At 44.7% G+C, this 26,530-nt stretch overlaps 2 protein-coding genes across 7 annotated transcripts in view; both read right to left on the bottom strand.

The window, feature by feature from the left end:
• Positions 1 to 12,631, bottom strand: part of syngap1b (synaptic Ras GTPase activating protein 1b) — a 94,867-nt gene extending 82,236 nt beyond the window's left edge. For all 5 annotated transcript variants that reach the window (XM_061675329.1, XM_061675328.1, XM_061675327.1 and 2 more), the window contains exon 1: positions 12,290 to 12,631. In XM_061675329.1, the coding sequence (XP_061531313.1) occupies positions 12,290 to 12,311 (22 nt within the window). In that variant the 5' untranslated portion in view covers positions 12,312 to 12,631. The remainder of the gene's footprint in view (positions 1 to 12,289) is intronic.
• Positions 12,632 to 15,061: 2,430 nt separating this feature from the next.
• Positions 15,062 to 26,530, bottom strand: part of phf1 (PHD finger protein 1) — a 32,535-nt gene continuing 21,066 nt past the window's right edge. For both annotated transcript variants that reach the window (XM_061675339.1, XM_061675338.1), the window contains exons 13-15: positions 22,005 to 22,120; positions 20,142 to 20,228; positions 15,062 to 18,584 (exon numbers count right to left, since the gene is read on the bottom strand). In XM_061675339.1, coding sequence (XP_061531323.1) covers positions 18,272 to 18,584; positions 20,142 to 20,228; positions 22,005 to 22,120 — 516 coding nt within the window. In that variant the 3' untranslated portion in view covers positions 15,062 to 18,271. The remainder of the gene's footprint in view (positions 18,585 to 20,141; positions 20,229 to 22,004; positions 22,121 to 26,530) is intronic.

Below are 26,530 nucleotides of genomic sequence, written 5' to 3' on the forward strand. Positions count from 1 at the left end.
CTATTTCACAAGAAACGAAGTAGAACGGTGGCGACTGGGTAGCGCACCTGCCTCACAGTTCTGAGGTTGCGGGTTCAAATCATCCACTAATGCTTCCCCCGCGGTTCAATATCGATTCCACAAATCCTCTGAATCGATTCAGCTCCTGGCCTGTGGGGGGCGCCTTGCGTGTGCTCGCGTCGTATGGACGAAGGCCGCCTATTACCGAAAAAAGAAAAAAAAACAACAACAAAAATGGAAACGGGGGGCGAAAAATGTCAGGCAACATTTTTCTTTATTAATCACAATTTCCAAGAGGAAAAACATGAACTTTACAAGCACTTTACTTTTCAAATGTTTATACAGAGCTGTCACGTTTTATTACTTTTGTCATCCAAATTCACAAAAAAGTTACTTGTTTCTTGACGGTGAGGTGACCTAACACGTGTTCACAAAAACAATTAATCCCAAAATTGTTAACAGGTATTTCTGCTTCTTACTGAATCGAAAAAGCGTTTCAGTCAATATCGAATCAAATTGAATCTCGCCATGGGGAACCAAAGTCGAACCGCTCGCAACCTCAGGAATCAAAATTCAATCTCTCCTTCTTAACAATACCCGAGCCCTCGATGGCGCTCCGACTGCATGGCGGATTTTCAAGCCCGTGTTTTTGATGGATTTTTACTGTTGCCCAATTTCGAAATCACAAGGAGTCTTCTGCTCCAATTCTAATCGGTTTAGAAGGCCAAACCGAATGAAAATGCTCCACAGAAACACCTCAATCGGAATAAACAGGCAGAAAGAATCCCATTGGAGTTTCATTTGCTTGCGCAAGGGCTAAACATTACTTTTGCCAAAGCGACCAATTTCCATCACGGAGCCGGACGACAACGCTCCGTCTCGACGTAAACGCGCGTTGATGTCATCGTTTACGCACGTGAACAGATCACGTCACGTGCGAACACTGAACCTTGAGTCACCTTCGCTCATTGGAAAAAGAAAGGATTTTGTGAACTTAAATGCAAAATAGATTTGCACACAACGAATGGATCGAATCATCCGCAGAATATTCTGTCGACGATAGCGGCGGCTCTACTGAGTTGAGGAGTTTGATTCTTATTTCACAGGTCCTCCGGTTTTACACACATTTTAGCACCCAAAGTGTCAATCCAGCTTCAATCACTCCCTTGGCTGCACACGCCTCGCCGCAATCTAACACGCATCACATAATGCACTCCTGATAGTAGAACTTTCCCCCCCCCCCCCTGATATCTACTTCCCAGATGAATGTGGACCAAAACTTTCTTTTCTGGGAGAATCTCACTGCATGCAAAGTGACAAAAAGAAAGAATTCCCTGCTCTCAATTGGCATCGTTGGAATATGCATCACACCAGCAGCAAAAAAATGGAAAAACAAAAAAAACACAATCAGATATTTTCCTCCTTTCAAACGTGATGGAAAATACAACACAATTTCGTACCGGATACATTCAACTCCCGTTCATCACCAAGACGTGTGCTAATCCGGAATATAGAGAGAACATCTTTTTTTTTATTGTTTCACCCCTCCCATATGCTTTAAACACATTTCAACATATTCAAAGACCCTTTTTAGAGTCTTCATTAGCTCGTTTTTAGCCCGTTCTCAAGTTTTGTGTTTGTTATTTCATAGTTTGAGATGTCAGACATGCAAAAAAATATATATTGGCATCAGCCACTGTTCTGCTTGACATTTTTGCTTTCACCAAAAGTTCGTTTTCTCCGCTTGTCGATCAGAAACTGCTGCTTTTGCTGAAACCAACCCATGTTCTACTGTTGATTACCAAAGGAAAACGCGAGAAGCTAACTTTTCTGGTGAAAGAGGAGTCTTCTTTCTCACGTGCAGAACACAATATTTCGTGGGTCTTGAAAGATTAGCCAAAACGCTGTAAAAAAATATAGATATATTGAAAAAAAGCTGGCATTATGGCAGCTTTTTTTTTTTTTTTTTTTTTCCTGTCTCTTTGTTAGATATATTTTAGTAGTTATCATTTATTTGCTTAGCTTGCATTAGTATTTTGCATTAGTAGCTTGCATTAGTATTTTGCATTACTAGCTTGCATTAGTATTATGGACAATGTTTAGAAAGAAAGATGTCTCGCCTTCAAGAAGATGACTCAGCAGGAATCATCTGAGAGAAGGACGTGGCCGGGACGTGGCAGGTGCCATGTTTTCACCTTGAAACCCTACCCTTAGTGTGTTGTGTCTTGTAGCTTAGTACGTTATGTCTTGTAAACTTAGAAACCTCCCTATTTTCAAATAAATGCAGGAGCGACGGGAGAGATTGTTTAGAGCGTGTTGAGAGGCTGTAACCTGAACAATCTCCCATGCGCCCTCCTCATGAGTAAAATGACCAACGTCTTCATTCCTTTTGTGTTTATTCATTATAATGTTTGGTGAGATAAATCCAACACTCTTCTTCTTGCAGTTAATTACAACTGCGCCTTTTCCAGTAGAGCTCAGTGCTGCCCCCCAATTTTGTGGCACGACTTGGTACTACACTGAAGGCACACTACTCTAAATTCAGCCTTGCCTGTGTACTCAGTATACCTGTGTACGTTTTTAAAAAAATAATATATATATATATATATATATATATATTTTTTTTTTAAAGGCTTAAAAGCGTGTCTAACTAACTGTAGATGAGGTTCACTGTAGTAACGATGAAACTGCGGGCGATTTTCCCGCTCGCGATGGCAGAACGACGGCGCAGCCTGCCATGAAAATGCGTTTGACAGCCCCGCGCCAACACAAAACAGCTCTTGGCACCTCGTGGCGGGTGGAAAATGCGCACGGCGCTCACGCTGCCCCTGCTTGACATCAGCGTTCATTCTACTGAACTAGAGAAGCGGGCCGCACGGGGATCGTCGTCGCCGGAGCGCGTGGAGGACGGCGGTGAGCGGGCGGCACCGGTGAGGCCTTTTCTGCCAGCCATGAGAAGCGCTGACCTACATTTACAGTCCAAACTCAAGTAGTCGTCCGATGGAATTTGTCCAATCGGATTTCAGTCCATCTGTGTTGCCATGTCAATGTAATCTGCCCAGGAACTTCCAAATCAGTAGTGTCATGATTTGTGTTTTTGTGGTTTCGATTGTATTTTCGTTTTTTATGTCTTGTTTTCTTGTGACCCGCGTTCATGTCTGGGCTTGCTCGTTAGGTTTTCGCGTTAACCCTCTTCCTACCAATCGGATCCCTCCATTCACTCGTGTCTTTTCCACGTGTGCCCCGTTGTCTCATCACTTTGCCTGTATTTCGTTCCCTGTTTTCTGTCAGTCTGGGTTGACATCCAAGTCTGCTCTCTCTCACTTTGTCTCCAAAACATCGAACCTCTGCTCCGAGAGCGAACCTTCATTCTTCATTTCCGCCACCTCCAGCTGTGCTTCCTGTCGTCTCTTCAGCGCCACGGTCTCTAATGCGTCCATCATGGCCGGCCTCACCGCTGTTTTATAAACGTTGCCCTTCATCCTAGCAGGGACTCTTCTGTCACATAACACACCCGACGCCTTCCTCCGCCCGTTCCAACCTGCTCGGACCCGTTTCTTCACTTCCCGACCACGCTCACCATCGGTCTGGACGGTCGACCCCAAGTATTTCAAGTCCTCCAGCCTCGCTATCTCTTCTCCCTGTCGCCTCACTCTTCCCCCACCACCCCTCTCATTCATGCACATATCTTCTCTCTTACTTCGGCTAATCTTCATTCCTCTGCTTTCCAGGCCATGCCTCCATCTTTCTAACTGTTCCTCCAGCTGCTCCCTGCTTTCGCTGCAGATCACAATGTCATCTGCGAACATCACGGTCCACGGGGATTCCAGTCTAACCTCACCTGTCAGCCTATCCGTCACCACTGCAAACAGGAAGGGGCTCAGGGCTGATCCCTGATGCAGTCCCACCTCCACCTTCAATTCGTCCGTCACACCTACAAGCACACCTCGCCGCTGTTCTGCCGCCCTCGTACATGTCCTGTATTATTCTAACAAACTTCTCTGCCACTCCAGACTTCCGCATGCAGTACCACAGTTCCCCTCTGGGTACCCTTGTCGTAGGCTTTCTCTAGCTCTACAGAGACACAATGGAGCTGCTTCTGACCTTCTCCGTACTTTTCCATCAACATCCTCAAGGCAAATCATGCATCTGTGGTACATGAAACCATACTGTTGCTCGCAAATACATCACCCTTGTTCTTAAAAATGGGCACCCGCACGCTTTTCCTCCATTCCTCAGGCATCTTCTCACGCGCAAGAATTCTATTGAACAAGATGGTCCAAAACTCCACAGCCACCTCTCTTAGATGCTCCCGTACCTCTACAGCAATGTCATCAGGACCAACCGCCTTTCCAGTTTTCATCCTCTTTCATGCCTTTCTAACTTCCCCCTTACTAATCATTGCCACTTCCTGGTCCACCACACTTGCCTCTTCCACTCTCCTTCTCTCTCATTTTCCTCATTAGTCAACTCCTCAAAGTGTTCTTCCCATCTATCGAGCACACTACTGGCACCAATAAACATATTTCCATCTCTATCCTCAATCACCCTAACCTGCTGCACGTCCTTCCCATCTCTATCCCTCTGTCTGGCCAACCTGTAGAGATCCTTTTCTCCTTCTTTAGTGTCCAACCTGCCGTACATGTCATCATATGCCTCTTTTTTGTTTTAGACAATAAATCTTTTTTTTTTTTTTGAGAGCCCTGAACTAGCGCCTTGCGTCCCTGCATTTGCGTCCACGTCTTCGTCTAACCCTCCAACAGCACGAGAAGCTGGACGGTGACACGGTAGCGCTGACCCGCGGAACGCAAACCGTGTCGCCACTGGGACTGTTTCTCCAACCCGCAAAAAAAAAAAAAACCACAAAGATAATCAATTTGCTTTCATGGACAACGACAGAAATCGGAGAATATTTACGGTTGACAGGCTGAAATTGGAGGATTTGAACAATGTTTCATTAAACAAGAATCTCCACACGATTAATCAGTCAAAGCAGTCATTTGATAATCGATTAGGGTGTCGATGAATTGATTCATTGTTGCACCGCTACAAACAGGACAAAATGATTCGTTTTTTTCAACCGCTACCTTCCCCTTTAAGCGGTGGATTAAGTCGGGTAAGTCCCGGGTAGCAAAGTGAGCGCCCGCCGCTGGGCCAGGATCACGTACGTGTGTTTTCCTGTGTGTATGTGTGTGTGTGTGTGTGTGTGTGTGGGCGGCACAGCACACGCGTGTGCGCCGAGATGGCAAGTAAGGCAAGAAATGCGAGAATGTTGCGGCCCGGTTGCTTTCTGCCTCCCACTGCCTGCCTGTTCACTCGCTACTTGGCATGACTGCAAATGGACCCACACGCGCGCACACGGCAACGTGGGCACCTGCCAGATCCTGGCGCTCGCCTTCTCCCTCCCCCTATAGCGCCGGCGTCACGGATCAACTGGCCAGCACCCCGACCGACATCCGTCCCAGCCCCCACCTTCGGCAAAATCAGCTGTCGTCTTCTAATTCTTCTTCATCTTCTTTGTGCACTTCTACTTCTTCTTTTTTCTTTCTTCTCCTCCTTCTTTGCCGCCTTCGTCTTCTTCTCCTCCCTCTTCTTCATAACGACTTGGGGTAACCATGGCGCTGATTCTGTACAGGTCTGTCACCTTCACCTTTGACCCCCACAAAGTGGACCGACGCGAATTTGCCAGCACGATGGCTTATTGCGAGCGCGTCGGGAGTCTTTTTTCCCCGCTTAGATTTATTTGAGGCTTCTCCAAATATCTCCAAGTTTGGTTGTTATGGTTAAGGAACCAGTTAATGAACACATTTTATGGATACATACGGATTGTTGTGTACAAATGGTTTGGTCACAGGAGGGTGAAACTCTAACCCGGGCTTCAAACTGGATCTGGATTCATCGTTTATTATCATTTTAATAAACGATGAATCTGTTGATTAATTTTTCGATGAATCGGATACAAATATTTTTTTCATTTCCATCCCTTTATTGAAAAACTGGACATTATTACAACTTGACAATGCCGAAAATACACAAACATGAATTGATGATGATTCAGTTGCTGGTTTGGTCATTAAAATCGGTAAAAATGTCGATGATTGTTTTCCAAAGAAAAGGCAGATGTTTGCAAACGTCTTATTCTGGGGAAAAAATAAATAAATCAAAGATAATCCTTCTGTTTCCATGGCAGAAAATATTTACTGTATGAGTGGCTGAAATTTGGAGGATTTGGACAGTTTTAAGTTAAACTAGGTCTCCAAACGATTGACTGATTAGGAAAATATAATTGTTGCAACTGTGTTTCAAACCCTAATTTAAAGCAGTAACCCGTGTTCGTATCAAACCCCAATTGAACCTCTAACCCTCCAACCTTGTCTCGAAAGTCCAATTCGAAAGCTCGGACGGGACGCATCAGCCATCTTCAACTTTTCCTCACGGCCGCTAAATGTTCTGATAACGATTTGCCGGCGCGATGGCTTATTATGAGCGCTTCGGATGTCGTCTGACTTTTCCCGTTTAGATTTATTCGAGGAGGCCCTTGATGAGGCTTCTGAAAATATCTCCGGCTTGGGTTGTCACGGTTACTGCAAAAAAAAATAATAATAAATTTAAAAAAAAAGACAGAACCAGGAAATGAGGTAAATTTTATCGCTACATTCTGAATTATAGTGTCGAAATAGTTTGGTCTCGAGAGTGTGAACCCTAATTGTGGTTTCAAACTGCAATTTAAAACACTAAACTGTGTTTGAAACCCTAACCCAGGTTCAGAACCCTATTTTGAAAGCCTAACAATTAGATATCAAACCGATTTTATCGGGCTGATCGCTATCGGCCGATATTTAGCATTTTACGCCGATGGTCTTTAATGTCATAATTCGCCGATCCGCAAAAGACATTGACTCCGCGTCGCCGCGTGCGCAATATATTTGAAAGCTAGTTGATTTTTAGCCTTGCCTTTTGACGTAGTACTGTAAATATTAAGCTTTACACGATCAGGATTTTTGGGGCCGATCACAGATCAGCGAGTTTAAAAAAACGATAACCCATCACCGATAAGATCACAAGGTGGAGGAATGTGTCTATTTAAATGACCTGTTCATTTGCTGTATATACTTGTGTACTTAATTGCTCCAAAAATTATATTTACAATCAATAATGCATCTTTGTTCATCTATGTATGCCAGTGAGATATAGTGACCGACAGAACAAATGATAAATGGTCTTCTCTTAGATGGAAGGAAGTAAATACAGGAATTAATGTCTCCACCTTTTGTGACACTTTTGTTTGTTGGTGTGCCGTGAGATTTTTCAGTTGTAAAATATGTTCCTTGGCTCCGTAAAGGTTGGAAATCACTGCACCCGTCAGATCGTGGATTCGAATCAGTCAAGTCAAACCAACCAACCAACACGTTTTTTCCCCATTTTGCCCTTATAATACCGTCGGTGCGATCCACTCTTGTTGTCGTCGCCACGGTAACGAGTGTCTCCGGTCGCATTTGAGTTGACAAGATAAAGCCCGATGATTGTAAAAAACGGGACGCGGTGGTACAAGATTTTATTGCCGTAGTCTGACATAGCGCAATCGTGAATCCGGGCATTACGTTTTGTTTGTCTCAGACGTGTTGTCTGTTCCACACCGCCGGCATGTTTTTTTGGTTCGCGGCGAATGTATTGTAGGACAAAATGGGGAAAAACGTGTGTTGGTGGTCACCGGTGCTCAGGACAGGAGAGGACGTTCGTTTAAGGCTTGCTCGAGGTATGAATACTTTGAATACGATACGTGCTAGCAAACAGGCAATAAAACGTTATGTGGCCTAGCAAGCTAGTGATACCCCAAACGGTTGGACATAAACATGCCGTCGTTCTGTCGAATCGCGCTCTAACGTTTCGGTGTAGGTGAAGTCATTTAATGAAAAATAAAGTCATTGAATTCCAGTAAGTTAGCACCCATTATTTCTGTCACGTTGCAATGTTGCTTCGACCTGACTGATTAGAATCCACGATCTGACTCGAGCAGTGATGTCCAACCTCTACGGAGCCAAAGAACATATTTTACAATGGAAGAATCTCACGGCACACCAACAAACAAAAATGTCACAAAAAGTGGATCCATTCATTACTGGATTTACTTCCTGCCATTTAATAGTCTTTAACTGTCACTATGCATCACTGGCATAAATAGAGGAACAAAGATACATTATTTATTGTAAATATACTGTTTGGAGCAGTTAAGTACACAAGTATATACAGCAAATGAACAGGTCATTTAAATAGACGCATTCCTCCATCTCGTGATCTTATCGGTGATCGGTTATCGTTTTTTTTAAACTCGCTGATCGGCCCCAAAAATCCTGATCGTGTAAAGCCTACTAAAAATACCACTGGCTTAGACACCCTCATTTAAAAACCTAAACGCAACCTTGAAACCATAGCCCGGGCTTGAAACTCTCCTTTGAAACCTTAATCTCGACCCGAGCCCCTAAATCAGGGGTTCAAACGTATTTTTGTTCCGGGCCACATCGTTGTTATGCTTTCCCTCAGGCCGTGTCCTGAGGGAAAGCAAGCCGTGTCCTACTGCTGATCACTAAAGAACAGAAAAAGGCTAGAAACAAAGTTGGGGTTTTCTTTTGTTTTTCTCAGCGGCCCTGAAACGCGATCCACGACCTGCATTGTCCGCAACTGTCCCCATATCGCGCGGGTCTCGAAAGATCAGCCCAAAATGCCGGCCGGCACGGGGAAGTCGAAAACTTGAAAATGTCCGGCAGTCCGAGAGTTAAGCGGAGTGAGAAAGTGGAGTGTTTGGACCGGGCCGCTTCCCGCCGCCGCAGGCCTCGCCGGCGTGAGCTGCCGTCCGATACGTCGGCAAGCCCAAGACGGTCACGCGCGCACGCGCGCACACACGCACGATTGCATTCCCAGTCATCATCATCCACAACATCCTCATCCTCGCGACACCCACGGCGCCTCCAAAGTGTGCCTCGCTGGCTCGGCCCGACTCGGCCCGTCGCCCTCCAGGAGCTCCTCTGGAATTTTGCACACACGCGCGGCGGAGAAAAAAGGACGGCAGCGTGTCGGCCGACGATGCCGAGGGGGGGCTCGCCGCAGCGCGCCCGCTCCCGTCCGACATTCGTCGCCCGCCTTCACCTTTCACCTTTGGCACAATCACGTGCGGTGGAACCGGCGGCAGCCGCTTGAGTTCGTTTCGTGAACATGCTCGATGAATTGACAACTCATCGATTATCAAAGAATCGACAGCTATTTACATAATAGATTCATTGTTCAGAGACCTTGTTTCATCTAAATCTTGGAAATTTCAGAATGTCAACCGTAAATGTTCTCCGATCTCTGTTGTCCTAACTAACTTTTATGTTGAATCAAAATGAGAACATTTGCAACCAAATTGTACTTTGGAAAACAATCATCAATATTTTTGTCGATTTTTTGGACAGATTTTACAGACCGAACCAGCAACTGAATCAGAATCGATTCATGGGGAAAGAATAATAATAATAATGAGACAATTTGAACAATTTAAAATTAAACAATGGCTCTCAACAATACACCGATTATTAAAATAGTTGATGAATTCAATAATCGATTAGTTGTCGATGAATGGCGGCACCTCGTTTGATCTATCCGAGAAAAAAAAGGGGGATTTCACTTGCGAGTTCACTTGCAGCCGCGGTGTGACTAACGTGTCGTTCACATGCACTTGAATCTCGAGCAGCCCGAGAAGTCAACATGAAACTAGTAGCCCTGGGCCGGGATTGGCCAATAGCCACGCAGTCGCATCGCGCTCACTTTCCCAAAGTTGAACGACGTCGCTCCTGCTTGGCTCATATTGCGCAATCCGCTACGTGCGCAACCGACGACTGCGTTTGGCAAAACGTCTACATTGTTTTGTTTTTGTTAACACAAGATGTCAGCACAGAGCAGCCAAAGATGACAATCGTCCATATTTAGGTCACGGCCATCCAATGTCGGTTTTGGGCCTCGCCGCTTACGTGAAGCGATTTCTCCAGATTCTCGGAAGCTTTTGATGATGATATGGACCGTAGAGGATGAAATCCCTCGATTCCTCGCAATTGTACGTCGGAGGAACATTGTCCTTAAACTGTTGGACTAGTTTCTCACGCACTTGTTGACAAAGAGGTGAACCTCGCCCCATCTTTGCTTGTGAATGACCGAGCCATTGAGGGAAGCTCCTTTTCCAGCCAATCCCGGCCCCCACCTGTTCACCTGTGGGATGTTCCAAACACGTGTTTGATGAGCACTCCTCAACTTTTTTGCCACCTGTCCCAGCTTTTTTGGAACATGTTGCCAAGTTCATGATTATTTGCTAAAAAAATTAAGTTTATCCGTTTGAACATGAAATATCTTGTCTTTGTAATGTATTGAATTAAATACAGGTGGAACATGATTTGCAAATCATTGTATTCTGTTTTTATTTATGATTACCACAACGTCCCAACTTCAGTGGAATTGGGGTTGTACTAGTACACAATTTTTCCTCACTAGTAGCACAACTGCATGTTACTAGTGGGGCAAAACTGAGCACTAGTTGCCAACTGGATGCTAATAATACAACTAGTGACATTATCAAATCTTTCCAGTTAACATTTAGCACCTCCATAGTGGTACTAGTAGCGCACAGATGTCAAGAAGGGCACAGTTCCGCCTCACTCGTAACATGCAGTTGTCCTACTTGCATGCCAAAGTTGCCCCACTAGTGTGCAGAAATGTTATACAGTAGTGGGGGGGGGGAAACACTACTAGTAACAGTCGTTCTTCTCGTGTGCGCTAGTCTTTCTGCTCACTGTCCTACTAGCTGTTTAAGCATTGGTTTATCCAGTTTAAATTCGATGCACTGGTATGCGCTTTATCCTCACTTGAAAGACAATTCAGTGCACTAGCAGAATACCCGTTTTACTAGTCATGTTTTCCATTACTAGTGCCACTTTTGGCCTACTCGTATGAAAGAGAAAACTTTCTAGCAAACTATTGTTTTGCACTAGTAACACAACGATGCCCAGCTACTAACGCATGTCACACTCCAGAGTAGTAGCCACCTTGACCTTACTAGTAGCACAAAAATGCCCACTAGTAGTTTTGCCTCACTAGTAACGTAGTTGTTCTGCTCGTGTGCAGCAATATCGCACGGTAGTTGTAGGAAGCGGTTCTTCTATAGTACACCCTAGTGATTCTACTAGTGTGCTAAATTGTCTTTAGGGATGCAACTAAAGATTATTTGGACAATCGATTAGGCAATCCATTATTTTTTCGCTTAATCGACGAATTGGATTTTTTATTTTTTTTTGTCGATTGTTGTACCTAAAACATTTTCTGTTATGTTGTTTTGTTTTGCTTGAGTACTTTAAGCTGAAGGGGGGGGGGGGGGCGGAAAGGTCCTTTGAATTGACTTCATTTAAACACGTACATCGGTTGCACATGATTGAAATGTGTTCAAATGACATCTTACCCTCTTCCCCTAAAAACAAATTGTCATTTTAGTCATGTGCACCCGATGTACATGTTCAAATTAAGTCAATTTAAAGGACTATTTTTTTCCCAGTGTCTATTGGCATAGTAAACATTGATTTTTTTTTTTTTTTTTTTTTTTCCCCCTTTCTTTTGCACATTTCAGAGTGGGTACTTTTGTGACTTTTTAAGTCAAGGAGCTCAATCCGTACTTTCGCCCCCGCTGGCTATTAGGCCTGCTCTGAGAGGCGAACTCGGAGCCAATTTGCCAGTTCGATATCGCCATTACAACAGATCATCGACTTGGAACGTACTCCTTCCTCCCCCAAGTATCGATCGTTCCACATTGCCCGAGATGACATTTCGAACATCTGATATTGAAGTCGATGTGCAAATTGTCTTCCTTCTCAGGCAGCGGGGTTGATTGAACAAAAACTATCCACATATGCACGTCTGCGTGTATTCATTGATTACTTTGTCATTCTAGGAACACGACGGAACGTCGTCTCGACAGCAGCGGCAGCACTTGAACGCATCACTACGAATGCCGCATGGACCCACGCTGCGTTTTCACGCGCGTGCACCGTTCTTCCTGCAAAGGCACTACATGGCCGCGTGCACGTCTTCGTGGACCAACGCACCTGTCGGCCGTGCTGGTGCGTTCGAATGCATATTAAGGACGTCATGTCAGCCGGAGAGGAGGAGGAAGGGAGGATGGGCGGACGACGACACGTACGAGACGTACGACATGTACGACATGTACGACATGTCCACATGCAGCAAGAATAAGAATGAGCGAAATGAGCCGTACCTTGAATGGGAACATAGGACATGTTCCAACGGCATTGAACGGAGGTTGCGGCAGGTCTCGGCGTTCCAGGAAGCAAATATTCTACTAACAAAAATAAAAAATTCTAAAGAAAATTAATCTAAAAGAAAAAACAAAACAAAACAAAAACAAAAAAACAGGCGGCGGACTCCTTCCTATGGGAGCCGATGATGATGATGATGAAGATGATGATGCCAATAGTCCGCCGTGTTCGACATCGGCATCATAATAATAAGCACCATAATGATAATAATAATAATAATAATAATCCACCACCGCTTTCCGAAAGCGCGCGCGGCTCCCTCCCTTGCATAAAAACAAATAGACGGGATGCACAAATGTGTGTGCGTGAGGGAGGGGGCACGAGTGGGCGAGAGACACGACTGCGCATGCGCATGCGCATGGATTTAAAGTGGGCGCGCGTTTTCCTGCCGTCTGAGGTCGAAAAGAGAATAAGTAGGGTTGCAGTACTTCATCTTAAAAATGTGCTAAAGACTGAAAAACTATATCATATAGCCCTGTTTCCGTTTTTCAGAGAAACTGGAATGATAAAGAGACTGTAACAGTTTTTGCTTTTGAGCGCGGTCACAACCAACTCTGACCTACACGCCGCCACAGAAGGTGGCGCCCGCCAATAAACCAAGAAGTAGTCGTCGATATTTCCACAATAACCAACAAAGCAGACATGTTTCACATTGCGCCGCTATAAGAGTGTCCAGTTACCGCGGTGAGTGTTTCATCGGTGACTTTTGCCAGCAGCAATGACGAGGAGGCTACTTTCTCGCCACAGCTGTCGAAAAGAGCTCATTAGCGCCAGTAAAATTGTAGGATTGTGTCGTGTTAGGAGCCATACTCGTGCACTTGACTCACTACAGGAGTTTCAAAGACTAAAATCAACGCTTTTTGCCTCCGTTTGAACGCCTGAGTGAAACCGAAAGTCCATTGGCGAAAGAAACAGAAGAGCCAAAATGGCGTCGTTTTCTTTGAGTGGTGCTGCCTTTGGGGGACGTGGGAGAGTCGCTTTTCCACAGGTAGGACTGCCAATAAAAACATGTAATTGTAAACCGGTTAAGGAAAACTGGCTTTAATCGGAAGTCTGATTTTTTTTTTTTTTTTTTTTTTTTTTTTGGTTTGAATTTTAAAAATGACGTAGGTTCAAGAAAATTACAACGTGGACGTCGATTTTTGAAGGGAACCTAAACGCAGCATGGGTCTTTGTTGAAGTGTGATTGCCACTCAGCGGTCAAATGCAGCAGCACATTTAAATAAGGGTACAAAAAAATGTTAAAGTAAGAAACTGGCACAGTCGAGACTGAGCCATTGCAAATATATATACAACTTGTTTTTCAATTGTATTTTTTTATTACATGAATTATCATTAAGTAACTAATCGTGAAAGAAAGTGTGTATTTTACAAAATAACCCCAAAAAAAGTTATTACAAAGAAAAGCATTGATTAGATGCAAATACATAATAAAATTACATTTTGTTTATTTTTATTTACTTAATAATTAAAGTAAATAATTTAAGCAAATAATTTACTAAAAGTTAATATATATATTTTTTAATTACTCAATTAACAAATGACAGTATTTAGTTACAGAAATCAATGCAAAATAAAATGTAACAAATTTTAAAGGGAAAATAGCTAAATTTATATAACAAATAAAATATATAATCATTCACATTTTGTATTTTATTATTTCGAATAAATTTAACAGTAAACAACCAATTATTTAAAGACTTTATATATATATATATATATATATATATATATATATATATATATATAATGTAAGTCAGTGGACCCCCGCTACTCGAGAATAGCGAAAATCCGCAGTGACGGTGTGAATGGTGGCCAGTTTGTAGAAGAAGCTGGCTGGCGACCAGTTCAGGGTTTGTTGTAGTCCGCCCGAAGTCAGCCAGGATAGGAACCAGCACCCGGCGACTCTGAACAGGGAGAGCGGTGTACAGAACGGACGACTGCCTTGTATTCGCCTTCTTGGCCAGATCACCCTTGAAAAACAGACGTCGGTCTCAGTGGGTTTTACTTTCCTGGTTAAATGAAGGCTTTGGTTGAACGAACCGATAATAGTCATGAATTGAAATTTCATGCATGGGTCGCGTTACATTTCAACGTCTTATGTCCCTTAAACGTTTTTGGAGAGTTTCTTCTTGAACTTCTTTCTTTTTTTTTTTTTGTCAGAATACCCACGGAGTTTGGAAGGGTTTTATTTGCACAAAAAATACTGTTATCATTGAGAGGTTTGTTGAAAAATATGGAAATTACACTTGATGACTTGAAAATGATGCCGACTGTGATTTGCATCGACTTTAGGGAAATAAACGGTTCGGTTCAGTCCTTGCGTTTCTTGTTTGTTTTTTCGCATTTACTAATTTGGCAAAGCAGTTTACAGTCGTGCTCATGGTAGCCAAGATGGCGGCTCGTTGTCCCGCATCGCACTCGAGTTCTCGGCAGGACACGCCATCCGCGTCACGCCCTTCCAGCGACGCGACGGCCAATCGTGTCGGATTCGCGATAACGCCTCGCGAGATCATCGTGAGTCGTCATCTGGCCAACGCAAAAGTCTCGGCCGCGGCCAGGCAAGTGCGCAGCCGCGCGCCTTTCCAGACGTTCGCAAACGGGAGAATATTATGTGAGGAAACCTGCATGGACTCAACTTGAAGGCTCGCAAAAGCATTCGAGACTTTTCGTGGGGAGCGCCAGTTACACATGAATAAAGAGGGGGGGGGGGGAACCACGTATGAAGGGAAAGCATTTATTCTTCTTGTGTGTATTGAGAGAGCATTTATAGAAAGGTCATTTCTTCAAAAAGAAACCAAACTGCTCCTGGATTTGACAGCTCATCAAAAACAACAGAAGGCTCCCAAAATAAATCAGTTCCAGAACGTGTATCTATATTCCCTCCTCCTTTTGAAACATTCCGGTGAGAGTACAACCTAAAACGAGCACTTGACGGGTACAAATTTACCATTAGAAAACACTCAATACATTCAACACCATCGCCCCACTCGGCCGCCTTTTCCCTTTTTCAAACAAAGCAACAAAGACACTTGAGTGGGATGGAAACCGACGCAATGGCCTGCGTCGTAACAAACGGCCAATTGTCCATTGTTGGTATACGTACGTAGGTGATGAAACTGGGAACTCAAATCAACATTGCGCGTGCTGTATCAAACTCAGTGCTGAAGTAAAGCTTTTGTATAAAATATAAACTCTGGAACTTTTGAACCACATTCTTCTCACCTCTAAAGTCAAAAATATAAAAAACGCCGCCACTTGCATTTCGAACCTGACCACAAAAGAGGCGGTCCTTGAAAGTATCGTGTCCCTCGAAAGAACACTTACGGGTTGAATCCTCCATTTTTGATTGCAAACCCGGTATTACTAATATTGTAAGTATTACCAAGTTGCTACTTGCGGTCCGAGAAACTGCCAGCAAATGACAATCTGTTGCCTTCAATTTTAGTATTTGAGTTCAATGTGGTTGACCAAAATAGCTAAGTGGTGAAACAAAACAAAAAGTGACCCACTGTAGTTAGTGGGTGTCCAACATCAAATACCAAAAAAATCCTCAATCATTTCCTGCAAGCAGAAATATTTTCATCAATTTGGAAAGTCGAGCTTTTTTTTAATCAATGTTTGTCTTTTATCGCAAGATGATGTGATTGGTCCAACCCAAAGAACCATTAAGCAACCAGTGTAAAATAAAACAATACATAAAAAAGCAGTACAATGTGACTGCATAACCCAAAAAAAAAAAAAAATACAAATACATGAGACTCAATGTAAATGATGTATGACAAAAATCTATCAAATATTGGTTAAGCAAGCTACAATCTCAGTGACATAATACAACGAGAGAACTGTACGTGAACCTCCAGGTGACTCGTTTTCTTTCCAACACACGGGGGGGTCCTCGCTTTACGATGTTTGGACGTTCGGAATGCCGCGGAAGGAACAAGTTTGCCGCGCGACGTAAGACGAAACCGTCCATCACGCGTACTTCCTGTTCTTCCGTTTAATTGGCGTGCCTCAGTGTTCTTCAGCTGCCCCCTGCTCCAGTGTGTCGGTTCCACTAACAAGTGTGTGTGTGTTCACTGTCATGGGTAAAACGCAGAGAACACATTTGGCGTGCATGCATGCATGTTCATGACAATAAAGGTGATTCTTCTTCTTCTTCTTCATAGAAGTACACTTCCCACAAAAGGTTTGTGATTTGGGGCTTTGGGGTGAAATTTGAGGATGACAGTGTAAACATTTCAATGCGCGTCCAAATGTTGCATGTTTCAGATTAGTATTTATTTATTTTTTTTGGTCAACAAAGAGCTGAGCGCAAAATTGACATTTGCTGCCGGACTTAGAATTGATATTTCTTATTTTTCTCTTCGTCACGCTGTTGACATTTTTGGCCTCACGGGTCCGGAAAGGGCGACTGAACTGCGAGGGTCATCAGCATCTTGCTACAGAGAGACTAGAAGAGTCACAGAAAGACATAGAAGTGGAAGTGTTCATGGCTCGAACACCTGTTGTGAATTTTGCCATTAAAATTGTTCAAAGGTAGTGAAACATTGAACAATTGGACATGTGCATTTACACAAGGTCAAATCAAGTTGACCTGTAAAGGTTATAGTTCATTTTCGGTTTATCCTGAAATTTCAGCCCAATACCCCAAACATTTTGTGAGTAAAGTATTTACTGTAATTCCAACCTTTACTACAGTACTCCGTTACATACCGGCACGTGACAACAAACTGGGAATATGTCGTCGCCGTAGGAACGGAGCTCCACGGGAAACCGAGGACACCAAAGGAGGTAAACGCTGCTTTAGTGAAGTGATGGAAGATAAGCACGAGTGGTTTAAAACTTGAACTGACTTTCAAAAACTCCTTTTTAACATCGCAGAAACCTTCCGAGCGCTAATACGGCGGTGCCTTGAGATACGAGTGACCTGACTCGCACGTTTTTCCAGATACGAGTCAGTGTTCAGAAAATGTTTTCTTTAATTTCTTTTTTTTGCTTTGACAACTCGACTTTTACTGTCAAATTAAACATAAAACAAAAGACTAAACTACATGTTGCGTATTTAAAACAAACATATAGCTTTGCCTGTCCACTAACTTGTTAACACATAATGGGAAACGCCATTGATGGGTTAACGAATAACAGCCATGTGGTGGGTTTATGACCCTTTAAGCAACGGATCATTTGAACACAAACGGTGGAGAAACGCAGTTAATAAAATAATACTCACAGGCGTATATGCTTTATCCTCTGCAAAGAACGACTAATATTACTGCGGTTTACTGGCGCAGTAATATTAAGCCAATGTGTGGCAAAATTCTATTGATTTCATTCCACTTATGTCATTCCTGTATGTTTCTATAAAGCTCAATATTTTAGGTTTTTTTTAACATTAAACGTAAAAATGTGTTGTTGTTTTTTTTACTAGGGAGGCTGTAACGAATATTTGGCATTTCCATGCATGTCAATGAGGAAAAATGATTTGAGGTACAAGTGTCACAGAATGAATTCATCTCATATCTCAAGGCAAGCCCAAATAATCAGCTTTCGAAAGTATGTTTGGCCTTTGACCACTAGTTGGTTGATATAAAACTTAAAAGTAGAGCTCCCCGCTTGATGTGAGGTAAACGAACCAGCTGGAGGTTAAACACAATCCCGTCCTGGTAAAAGATGGCAGATGTAAAGGCATATTCCAAAGTTAACAGTACAAATACCCAAGAAACACCAGCGAGAGGAACATAGAGTCAAGAGTCGTGAGGTTAAAAGGACGTGGGATCGAGACGGTACCATGAGAGCAACCTGGATTTTGCGACATGTGCTATTCCCCCCCCCCCCCCCCCCCCCCCATCTTTTCCACGTTTAGTATCTTAAAGCCGGCGTTTCCTCGTGGCGACTACAAAAGAGTCCGTGCGTGGAGTTCAGTACAAGCCCACGTTGTCCCACTCCACAAGGTATTGCACCTTCCCGTCCGGCGTGACCCGTCTGGCCAGGATTCTCACCGCCTCGCCTCCGCCCCAGCTCCTGGTAAGCGTCCCGTCTTCCGCCCCGTCCCCGGCCACGCCGCCGCCGCCTCCGACGGCATCCGCCTGGGGCCGAGGCGGCAAATCGCGTAGCAGGATGGGTTCTGGCTGCTTCTGTCCCGGCTGGTGGTGGTGCGGGTGGTGGATGTGGTCGCTGGAGTCGAGGGGGTACGGGAAGCAGGGCGGGGGGACTCTGCAGCTGTCATCCATGCTGGGGGGGGGGAACCAAAGGAGTCGTAAACTGAAAAACTGAAGTGGCCACCAAGCGGCACGGTACACCCAACAAAGCGAGTTTATGGGCTGCATTTTCCTATTTGGCGCATCTGCAGCGGAGTGCAAAAATGTGTGTATCTTATTTTCCTGCAAGCGCAAGGCTCGCTGCGCCTATTTGCTAATTTGGCAGACCGGTCTGCAACAAGTCGGGCGTACTGGCGCAAGGAGGGTGCGGATCTAACAATTAGGTGGCTGAAAGTCAGTCTAAACCTGGGCCTGCTGGGTCCATGTCTAAGTCCGGTGCAATAGGTAGACTGCTGGTCTGATGCAATGTTGGCAAATTTGATAGGTACACATGGAGGCAGACCGGCACGCGAGCCCCGCGGACGTGTGTGGTGGATGTCCGACGTATTTCAACAGCGGGCATCGAACACTCTGAATCGTTGTCGAAATCAATTCAGTGAAGGCATTATCATCATATTATTTCAATCATCCCACTGGCCGACACGGGGGGCACACGAAGGATCCGGTGCGGGGATAGATGCGTGAAGTCCGGAGACATGTTCGAGTCGCCAGCGGTTTTCACCAGCTCATTGTGTATTTAATAAGGGGACCCGCTAAGGTTGTCTGCCACGCACGGATCGCTGCGATTACGCATGGCCCCCTTCCGCACTGAGACGTCTCCGTGCGAGACCGTCATTGCTCCCCGTTTCAAGGGAATGAGAGGAGCCGCTTTGATCGGCGGCAAATCAAGGTGGCCGTGTTCACTCCAACTATGCCGCAGACCGCCCCTTTTTTTTTTTTTTTTTTTCCTTTTAATAAATACAATGGCTTGCGTGCGTCTGCCAAATGAGGAAAACCAGGCGTAACCCACCCCCGTGCAGATTTACCCTGCCAGCCGTGTCGTATTTTGCACCGGACGAAGGAAAATCCAGAGGACATTTCACAATAACGTGACACATACTTCAAGCTGGGAAAAGCCTTTGCCTTCCCCAATGGCACCATTAGTAAAGCCTTCCATGTCATTGTCCAATGATAAAACAGGCAAATGTCTTGAATGAATGATTTTGCTCTGTGGAGTTTTGTTTTCTACTGTCGTGTTTTGCATGAGTGAAGTGTCGGTGGAAAAAAGAAGATCTCACGTGAGGTCAATTGCCCCCGCCGGCTGTAATTGACATCTTTTTCAAAATCAGTGTGGTGGAAATTCGAGGCACTGGCTTTTTCAGGGGTCGGCAACCTTGAATACTCAAAGAGCCGTCTCCCACAGAAAAAAACAAAACACCGGGAATTCTATCTCTGCATTTTGAACTCAACAAAAAGACGCTTGATTGAAGCTTATTTTCAGATAAAATAGTCAATGTCTGAGTCCTCCTCGTATTTATGAAATTCAACGCAAACTTAAATCATCACTGCGTTGAACCAAAGAGAAGGAATTTTGCACGGATTCATCGTCTAAAAAACCTTGTAGGCTTCACCTCAGTCATCGTGGAACCATATACTAGTAAGATATCATACATTCACGTACAGTATGACTCATGACGATAAAAGCAAAAACCTGTTACAGTGATGGAGACCTCTGGAGAGCGCCGTGTTTCTGTTGTACGCCGTGTGGTACAGCGCATACATCCGCTTCGGGGGAGAACTGCGGGAGGAAAAGCATGCGTGTGGAAAATTGACAAATTACACGCCATCCAATTAGGCAAGTACACAAATTAACTGTTGCCCCAACTTTTCATTTGGTACTTTACGAGTGTGAACGGATCAAAGTAAAAGCTGGCTTCAGCGATGACCGTTTTCTCTCAGTGATTCAGTTTCAATTTGTTCTTTTCCTATGACTTTTGAGACCCTACTTTATTTACACAGTGGCCCCTGGCCATATTGCAGTTGACTTTTCACTGTATGGTGGATTTTGAAAGCCATCATATCTAATTATCTAATATCTAATCGCTTTTAGTTTGGGATCATTTGGCACTTCAAAAAAGAATTTGTAGACTGCAAAGCAGAACTGGCTTCTACAGCCGCACGTCGTCAGTGAAGTCAACGCATATAGTCGCCTACCCCCCGTTACTGAGAAGGAATTGTAATCCCTCCACAGATGGTCAAGGATAGACACGGCCGCCGGTACACTTTCGAACAATCGACAAAACAGAGGCACTCGACACACTGACTGGGTAACAGTTAGCCAGTTCACAGCCTAATTTCGCTGATGCCCACGTCGCTCGCCAGGCCAGGCCCCGCCTTTTAAAGCCGCACACGTTCATAGTCACAGATACTACACTGTCGAATGTGAGGATGGCGACACAAAGTGGACAAAAATCATTTCTGCACCTCACAGGCATAGTTTGTATTGGTGTTATGCATAAAGCTTTAAAAATATATGTGTAAATAATAAAATAAATACACGGTCGCTACAGTCGTCTCGCCATAAACGAGGGACGACTACTCCTTGAAAATGGAGCTGAAATTTTCTGTTGTTAAATGTTGCTCACGTTGCAGGAATCCTTAGAAAAATTCCCTGGAAAACTGTCGGTAACGTTTTAGGTCGGCGATTCTCAAAGTGTGGTCAGAGTACCACTAGTGGTACGTGGGCTCGCTCTAGTCGTACGCCAAAAAAAAATCACTGAATTAAATACAAACAAAATGGACAACATTGCTGCCCGTTTCATTTTATTCTTCCCAAGCCCATTACAGTACATTTTTGAATTTTCAAGGAGAGAACATTTTGAAGGTACAGTTCAGTTAATGGTGGTCGTTGGAGAGTGAAGCATTTGTTGAGGTAGTACTTGGTGTACAAAGTTTGAGAACCACTGTTTTAGTTTAGGTACTATTTCCAAACCAATTACATAATGCCAGGGTGTAACCGTCAACCACCAAATGGGTAACGTGACCCTTGACCCCATAGTTTTGTCTCAAAAGACTTGATTGCCAAAATGGCTGTCTGTCGTCATACTAGAGCGGCTCCGACTACTGGAAACAAATTCCTTATGTGTTCTTCGACATACTGCGAGTTGATACCGATTCAGAACTGATGAGCCGTTAAGGCGCCTGTCTCACTGGCGGAGACGTCGCCGAGATCGCCGAGAGTGATCGGTCGCCGCCACTCAGGGAAACGGGAGAGCAAAATACTGCTTGCGCTCTCGCCGGGAAGACGTCTCCAGAACACGTCACACGAGGTTGAAGTGGGCATACGTAACAATGGCCACATACATTTCGATGACAATTTTGTGACATTAAGATTTTGTTTCTATAGTGATCGTGTAGAGGAGTCGCCAAACGGTCTCCACGGAAATGGAATGTTTTATCTCACCGCGACTCCCTGGCGACGCGGCTAGTCTCCGGGAGACGTCACCAGTGGAGACCAACTGGTCTCCAGGCCAGTGAGAGAGGCGTCTAAAACACGAAGGTGAACGCGCATCACCTCAGGTGGACTTCCTCCTCAGACTTCCCGGGGGTGTACAGGCCGTCCCCTCCCACGTAGCCATGGCAACAAGGCAGCAGCTCCATGGGGTTGGACAAAACCGGGGGCGGACAAGCCTTGAAAGGAGATAGACAAAACACGAATTGCGCGTCGTCATCACACCAGTCAATCGTGCGCACACGGGTCGATATTTGCAATGGGGAGATTCGCGTAGACAGTCGACGGCCGTTTATCGCGGGGGTTACGTTCCAGACCCAAAACATATAGTAAAGGGGGGAAAAAATACAATAACCTACCTCAATGGAAACATTGAACTTTTTATTTCTCTGTTCTTCCTCGAGGAACCAATCAGAGGATGGAAACATTATGAAGTGATCAATGGCCAGCGCTCCGGCCCCGTGAAGATGAATTTGAAATGTGATCGCTTAAAGAAATGTTCCATGTGCCAGCACAACTGATTGTAAAGGCCAAGGGCAGTTTAGATTGGCATGGCAACACAAGGAGGCTGAAATCTGATTGGACAACAAAATCTAAGATCCACACACTGGAAGCAGTGCAGCCAAGAGAAATGCTAGGAAATGAAGAGAGAGACAAAATCAATACAATTTCATGAAACAAATACAGTGATCCCCTGCATATTTGCAATTTGGACAGTTTGCGGAATTCTTTTGGAACCCATCCTCTTATTTGCTGAAAAACTCACCTCTTTGTCTAAAAATATGGCTTTGACAGCGTCTTAGTGCCAAGGAACTATGTTGGCGTGAGGCTTGGAGCTTCATTTAGGCAGGCCATAGCCTTGTTGAATAGAAAAAAAGATCTTTGTTGCCATCTTGTGGCATCGCGAGGCAATTATAAACTGAAACCATCACAATCTTCTGCTTCGAGCCAGACGGAGGGAGGGGAGCCTTTTTCCAGGATTACTGCATGAGCACAATCAGCGGCGTGTGGGAGGACGTCAAGCGCGGCGGTTAACAACAAGTTTGTAAAAATAGAAGAGCCGACGTGTGGAGTCGTCAAGGCGGTCACCTGGGAACCGGGCGGAATTGATGATAAATGCGACGAGATGTTGCGCAGCGCACACGGGCGGCTTTTTTCTGCGTTGAAATGAAACACAACCAACAATTTGCTCCATAAAATTGTGTTCATTGGTTTCCAATAGTCCGTTGTCTTCATTTGGTCATGGTTCTCTTGGCTGCAGTGCTTCCTGTATGTGGATGTTGGATTTATTTATTTTTTCTTCGTCCAATCATATTTCAGTCCCTGTCTGTTGCCATGTCAATTTAATCTGCCCACTGTCTCCACGATCAGTACTGCTGGCCCAAGGTAAACTGTATTTGCCATGTTTCTGTAACCAATCACATTTCAAATTCCTCCTCATTGATGACAGTCAGCCTTTTTTCGTCCTCTGATTGGTTGTTTGGCCGTTTATGACAGTTCCCCACTGCTTTGGAGCATTTTGACACATCTTTCAAGACCCACAGAATATTCTGTGACAGTATAAGTACCAAACCTACCAAAGGAAAGAGTAGACTCTCCTTTTTCACAAGAAAAACATTGGTTTTTTTTTTGAAGCATTTTCTCTTCTTTCGTAATCAGCGGCAGAACGTGGATTGGTTTCACCCCAAACACCGCTTTCTGACCAAACAGTGGAGAAAACGAGATTTTTGTGAAAGAAACATGCCGAGCACAACAGTGGCTTTGACGCCCATATTTGTTTTGCTTTTGTGACAATAAATGACAAAAACAAGAGTGACAAAGGGCTTTTGATGGCAAAATAGTATCCGTAATCACATGCGTATAATGCACAATTTTCAATAGTGGATATTATATATGGGTATTTTCCGATACCCGTGTATAATGTTAAATGTTAAAACAAATCCTTTGTATTCAAATGAGATATACTGATAATGATATATTTTTAACGATCTTCTTCTTCTCCTTTGGGCTTGTCCATTTAGGGCTCGCCACAGCGCGTCATCCTTTTCCATGTAAGCCTATCTCCTGCATCCTCATCTCGAACACCAACTGCCCTCATGTCTTCCCTCACGACATCCATCGACCTTCTCTTTGGTCTTCCTCTCGCTCTCTTGCCTGGCAGCTCCATCCTCATCACCCTCTTACCAATATACTCACTATCTCTCGTCTGGGCGTGTCCAAACCATCCAAGTCTGCTCTCTCTAACTTTGTCTCCAAAACATCGAACCTCGGCCGTCCCTCCGACGAGCTCATTTCTAATTTTATCCAACCTGGTCACTCGGAGATCTAACCTCAACATCTTCATTTCCGCCACCTCCAGCTCTGCTTCCTGTCGTCTCTTCGGCGCCACGGTCTCTAATGCGTCCATCATGGGCGGCCTCACCGCTGTTTTATAAACGTTGGCCTTCATCCTAGCAGAGCCTCTTCTGTCACATAACACACCCGACAGCCTTCCTCCACCCGTTCCAACCTGGTTGGACCCGTTTCTTCACTTCCTGACCACACCATTGCTCTGGACGTTTGACCCCAAGTATTTCAAGTCCTCCAGCCTCGCTATCTCTTCTCCCTGTAGCCTCACTCTTCCCCCACCACCCCTCTCATTTCATGCACATATATTCTGTTTTACTTCAGCTAAACTTCATTCCTCTGCTTTCCAGGGCATGCCTCCATCTTTCTAACTGTTCCTCCAGCTGCTCCCTACTTTCACTGCAGATCATCTGCAAACATCACGGTCCACGGGGTTTCCAGTCTAACCTCACCTGTCAGCCTATCCGTCACCACTGCAAACAGGAAGGGGCTCAGGGCTGATCCCTGATGCAGTCCCACGTCCACCTTCAATTCGTCTGTCACACCTACAGCACACCTCGCCGCTGTTCTGCTGCCCTCGTACATGTCCAGTATTATTATAATATACTTCTCTGCCACTCCAGACTTCCGCATGGAGTACCACAGTTCCATGGAGTACCACAGTATTCTGTCGTAGGCTTTCTCTAGCTCTACAAAGACACAATATAGCTCCTTCTGACCTTGTCATCAGGACCAACTGCCTTTCCATTGTTCATCCTCTTGAATGCCTTTCTAACTTCCCCCTTACTAATCATTGCCACTTCCTGGTCCACCTCCTCTCCTACTCTCCCTTCTCTCTCATTTTCCTCATTCATTAACTCCTCGAAGTATTCTTTCCATCTAGCTAGCACACTGCTGGCACCAGTCAACACATTTCCATCTCTATCCTTAATCACCCTAACCTGCTGCAGATCCTTCCCATCTCTATCCCATCTTTCTGTCTGGCCAACCTGTATAGATCCTTTTCTCCTTCCTTCGTGTCCAACCTGGCACACATGTCACCATATGCCTCTTGTTTTGCCTTTGCCACCTCTACCTTTGCCCTGTGTCGCATCTCAATGAATTCCTTTCGCCTCTCCTCGGTACTATCGGTGTCCCACTTGTTCTTAGCTAACCTTTTTCCTTGTATGATCTCCTGTACTGTGAGGTTACACCACCAAGTCTCCTTCATGCCAGAAGATACACCAAGTACTCTCCTGCCCGCCTCTCTGATGACCTGGGCTGCAGCGGTCCAGTCTTCCGGAAGCTCCTCCCGTCCACCGAGAGCCTGTCTCACCTCTTCTCGAAAAGCTGCGCAACACTCGTCCTTTCTCAGCTTCCACCACATGGTTCTCTGCTCTGCCTTTGTCTTCCTAATTTTCCTCCCCACCACCATCCTATGCTGTCTAGCCACACTCTCCCCTACCACTTACCTTACAGTCGGAAACCTCCTTCAGATGCACAAGATGTAATCCACCTGTGTGCTTCTACCTCCGCTCTTCTAGGTCATCCTATGTTCTGGAAGAAAGTGTTCACTACCGCCATTTGCATCCCTTGTTGCAAAGTCTACCACCATCTGTCCCTCCAAGTTCCTTTCCTGGATGCCGTACTTACCCGTCAATTCTTCATCACCCCTGTTTCCTTCCCCAACACGTCCATTACAATCTCCACCAATCACGACTCTCTCTCTGTCCGGGATGCTCAGAACTACTTCGTCTAGCTCCTTCCAGAATGTCTCTTTCACCTGTAGGTCGCATCCTACCTGCGGGGCATAGCCGCTCATCACATTATACAGAACACCCTCAATTTCAAGTTTCAGCCTCATCACGCGATCTGATACTCTTTTCACCTCCGAGACATTCTTAGCCAACTCTTCCTTTAAAATAACCCCGACTCCATTTCTCTTCCCATCTCCACCATGGTCAAATCATTTCAACCGTGTAGCCTGACTGCCTTTCCACCTGCTCTCCTGGACACACAATATATCAACCTTTCTCCCCATCATCATGTCAACCAACTCCCGAGCTTTTCCCGTCATAGTCCCAACATTCAAAGTCCCCGCATTCAGTTCTAGGCTCTGTGCTTTCCTCTTCTCTTTCTCATTTAACAATATATATTCATATTGAGATCCTGCCACTTTGTAATCTGTTTCCTTTATAAAATTAATCATAAACTGATAATTATTCACTCCTGAATAATGTGTTGAATATTGTCGCTACGGTAGT

The sequence above is a fragment of the Phycodurus eques genome, chromosome 4, assembly GCF_024500275.1.
Source record: "Phycodurus eques isolate BA_2022a chromosome 4, UOR_Pequ_1.1, whole genome shotgun sequence".
NCBI classification, from domain to species: domain Eukaryota; kingdom Metazoa; phylum Chordata; class Actinopteri; order Syngnathiformes; family Syngnathidae; genus Phycodurus; species Phycodurus eques.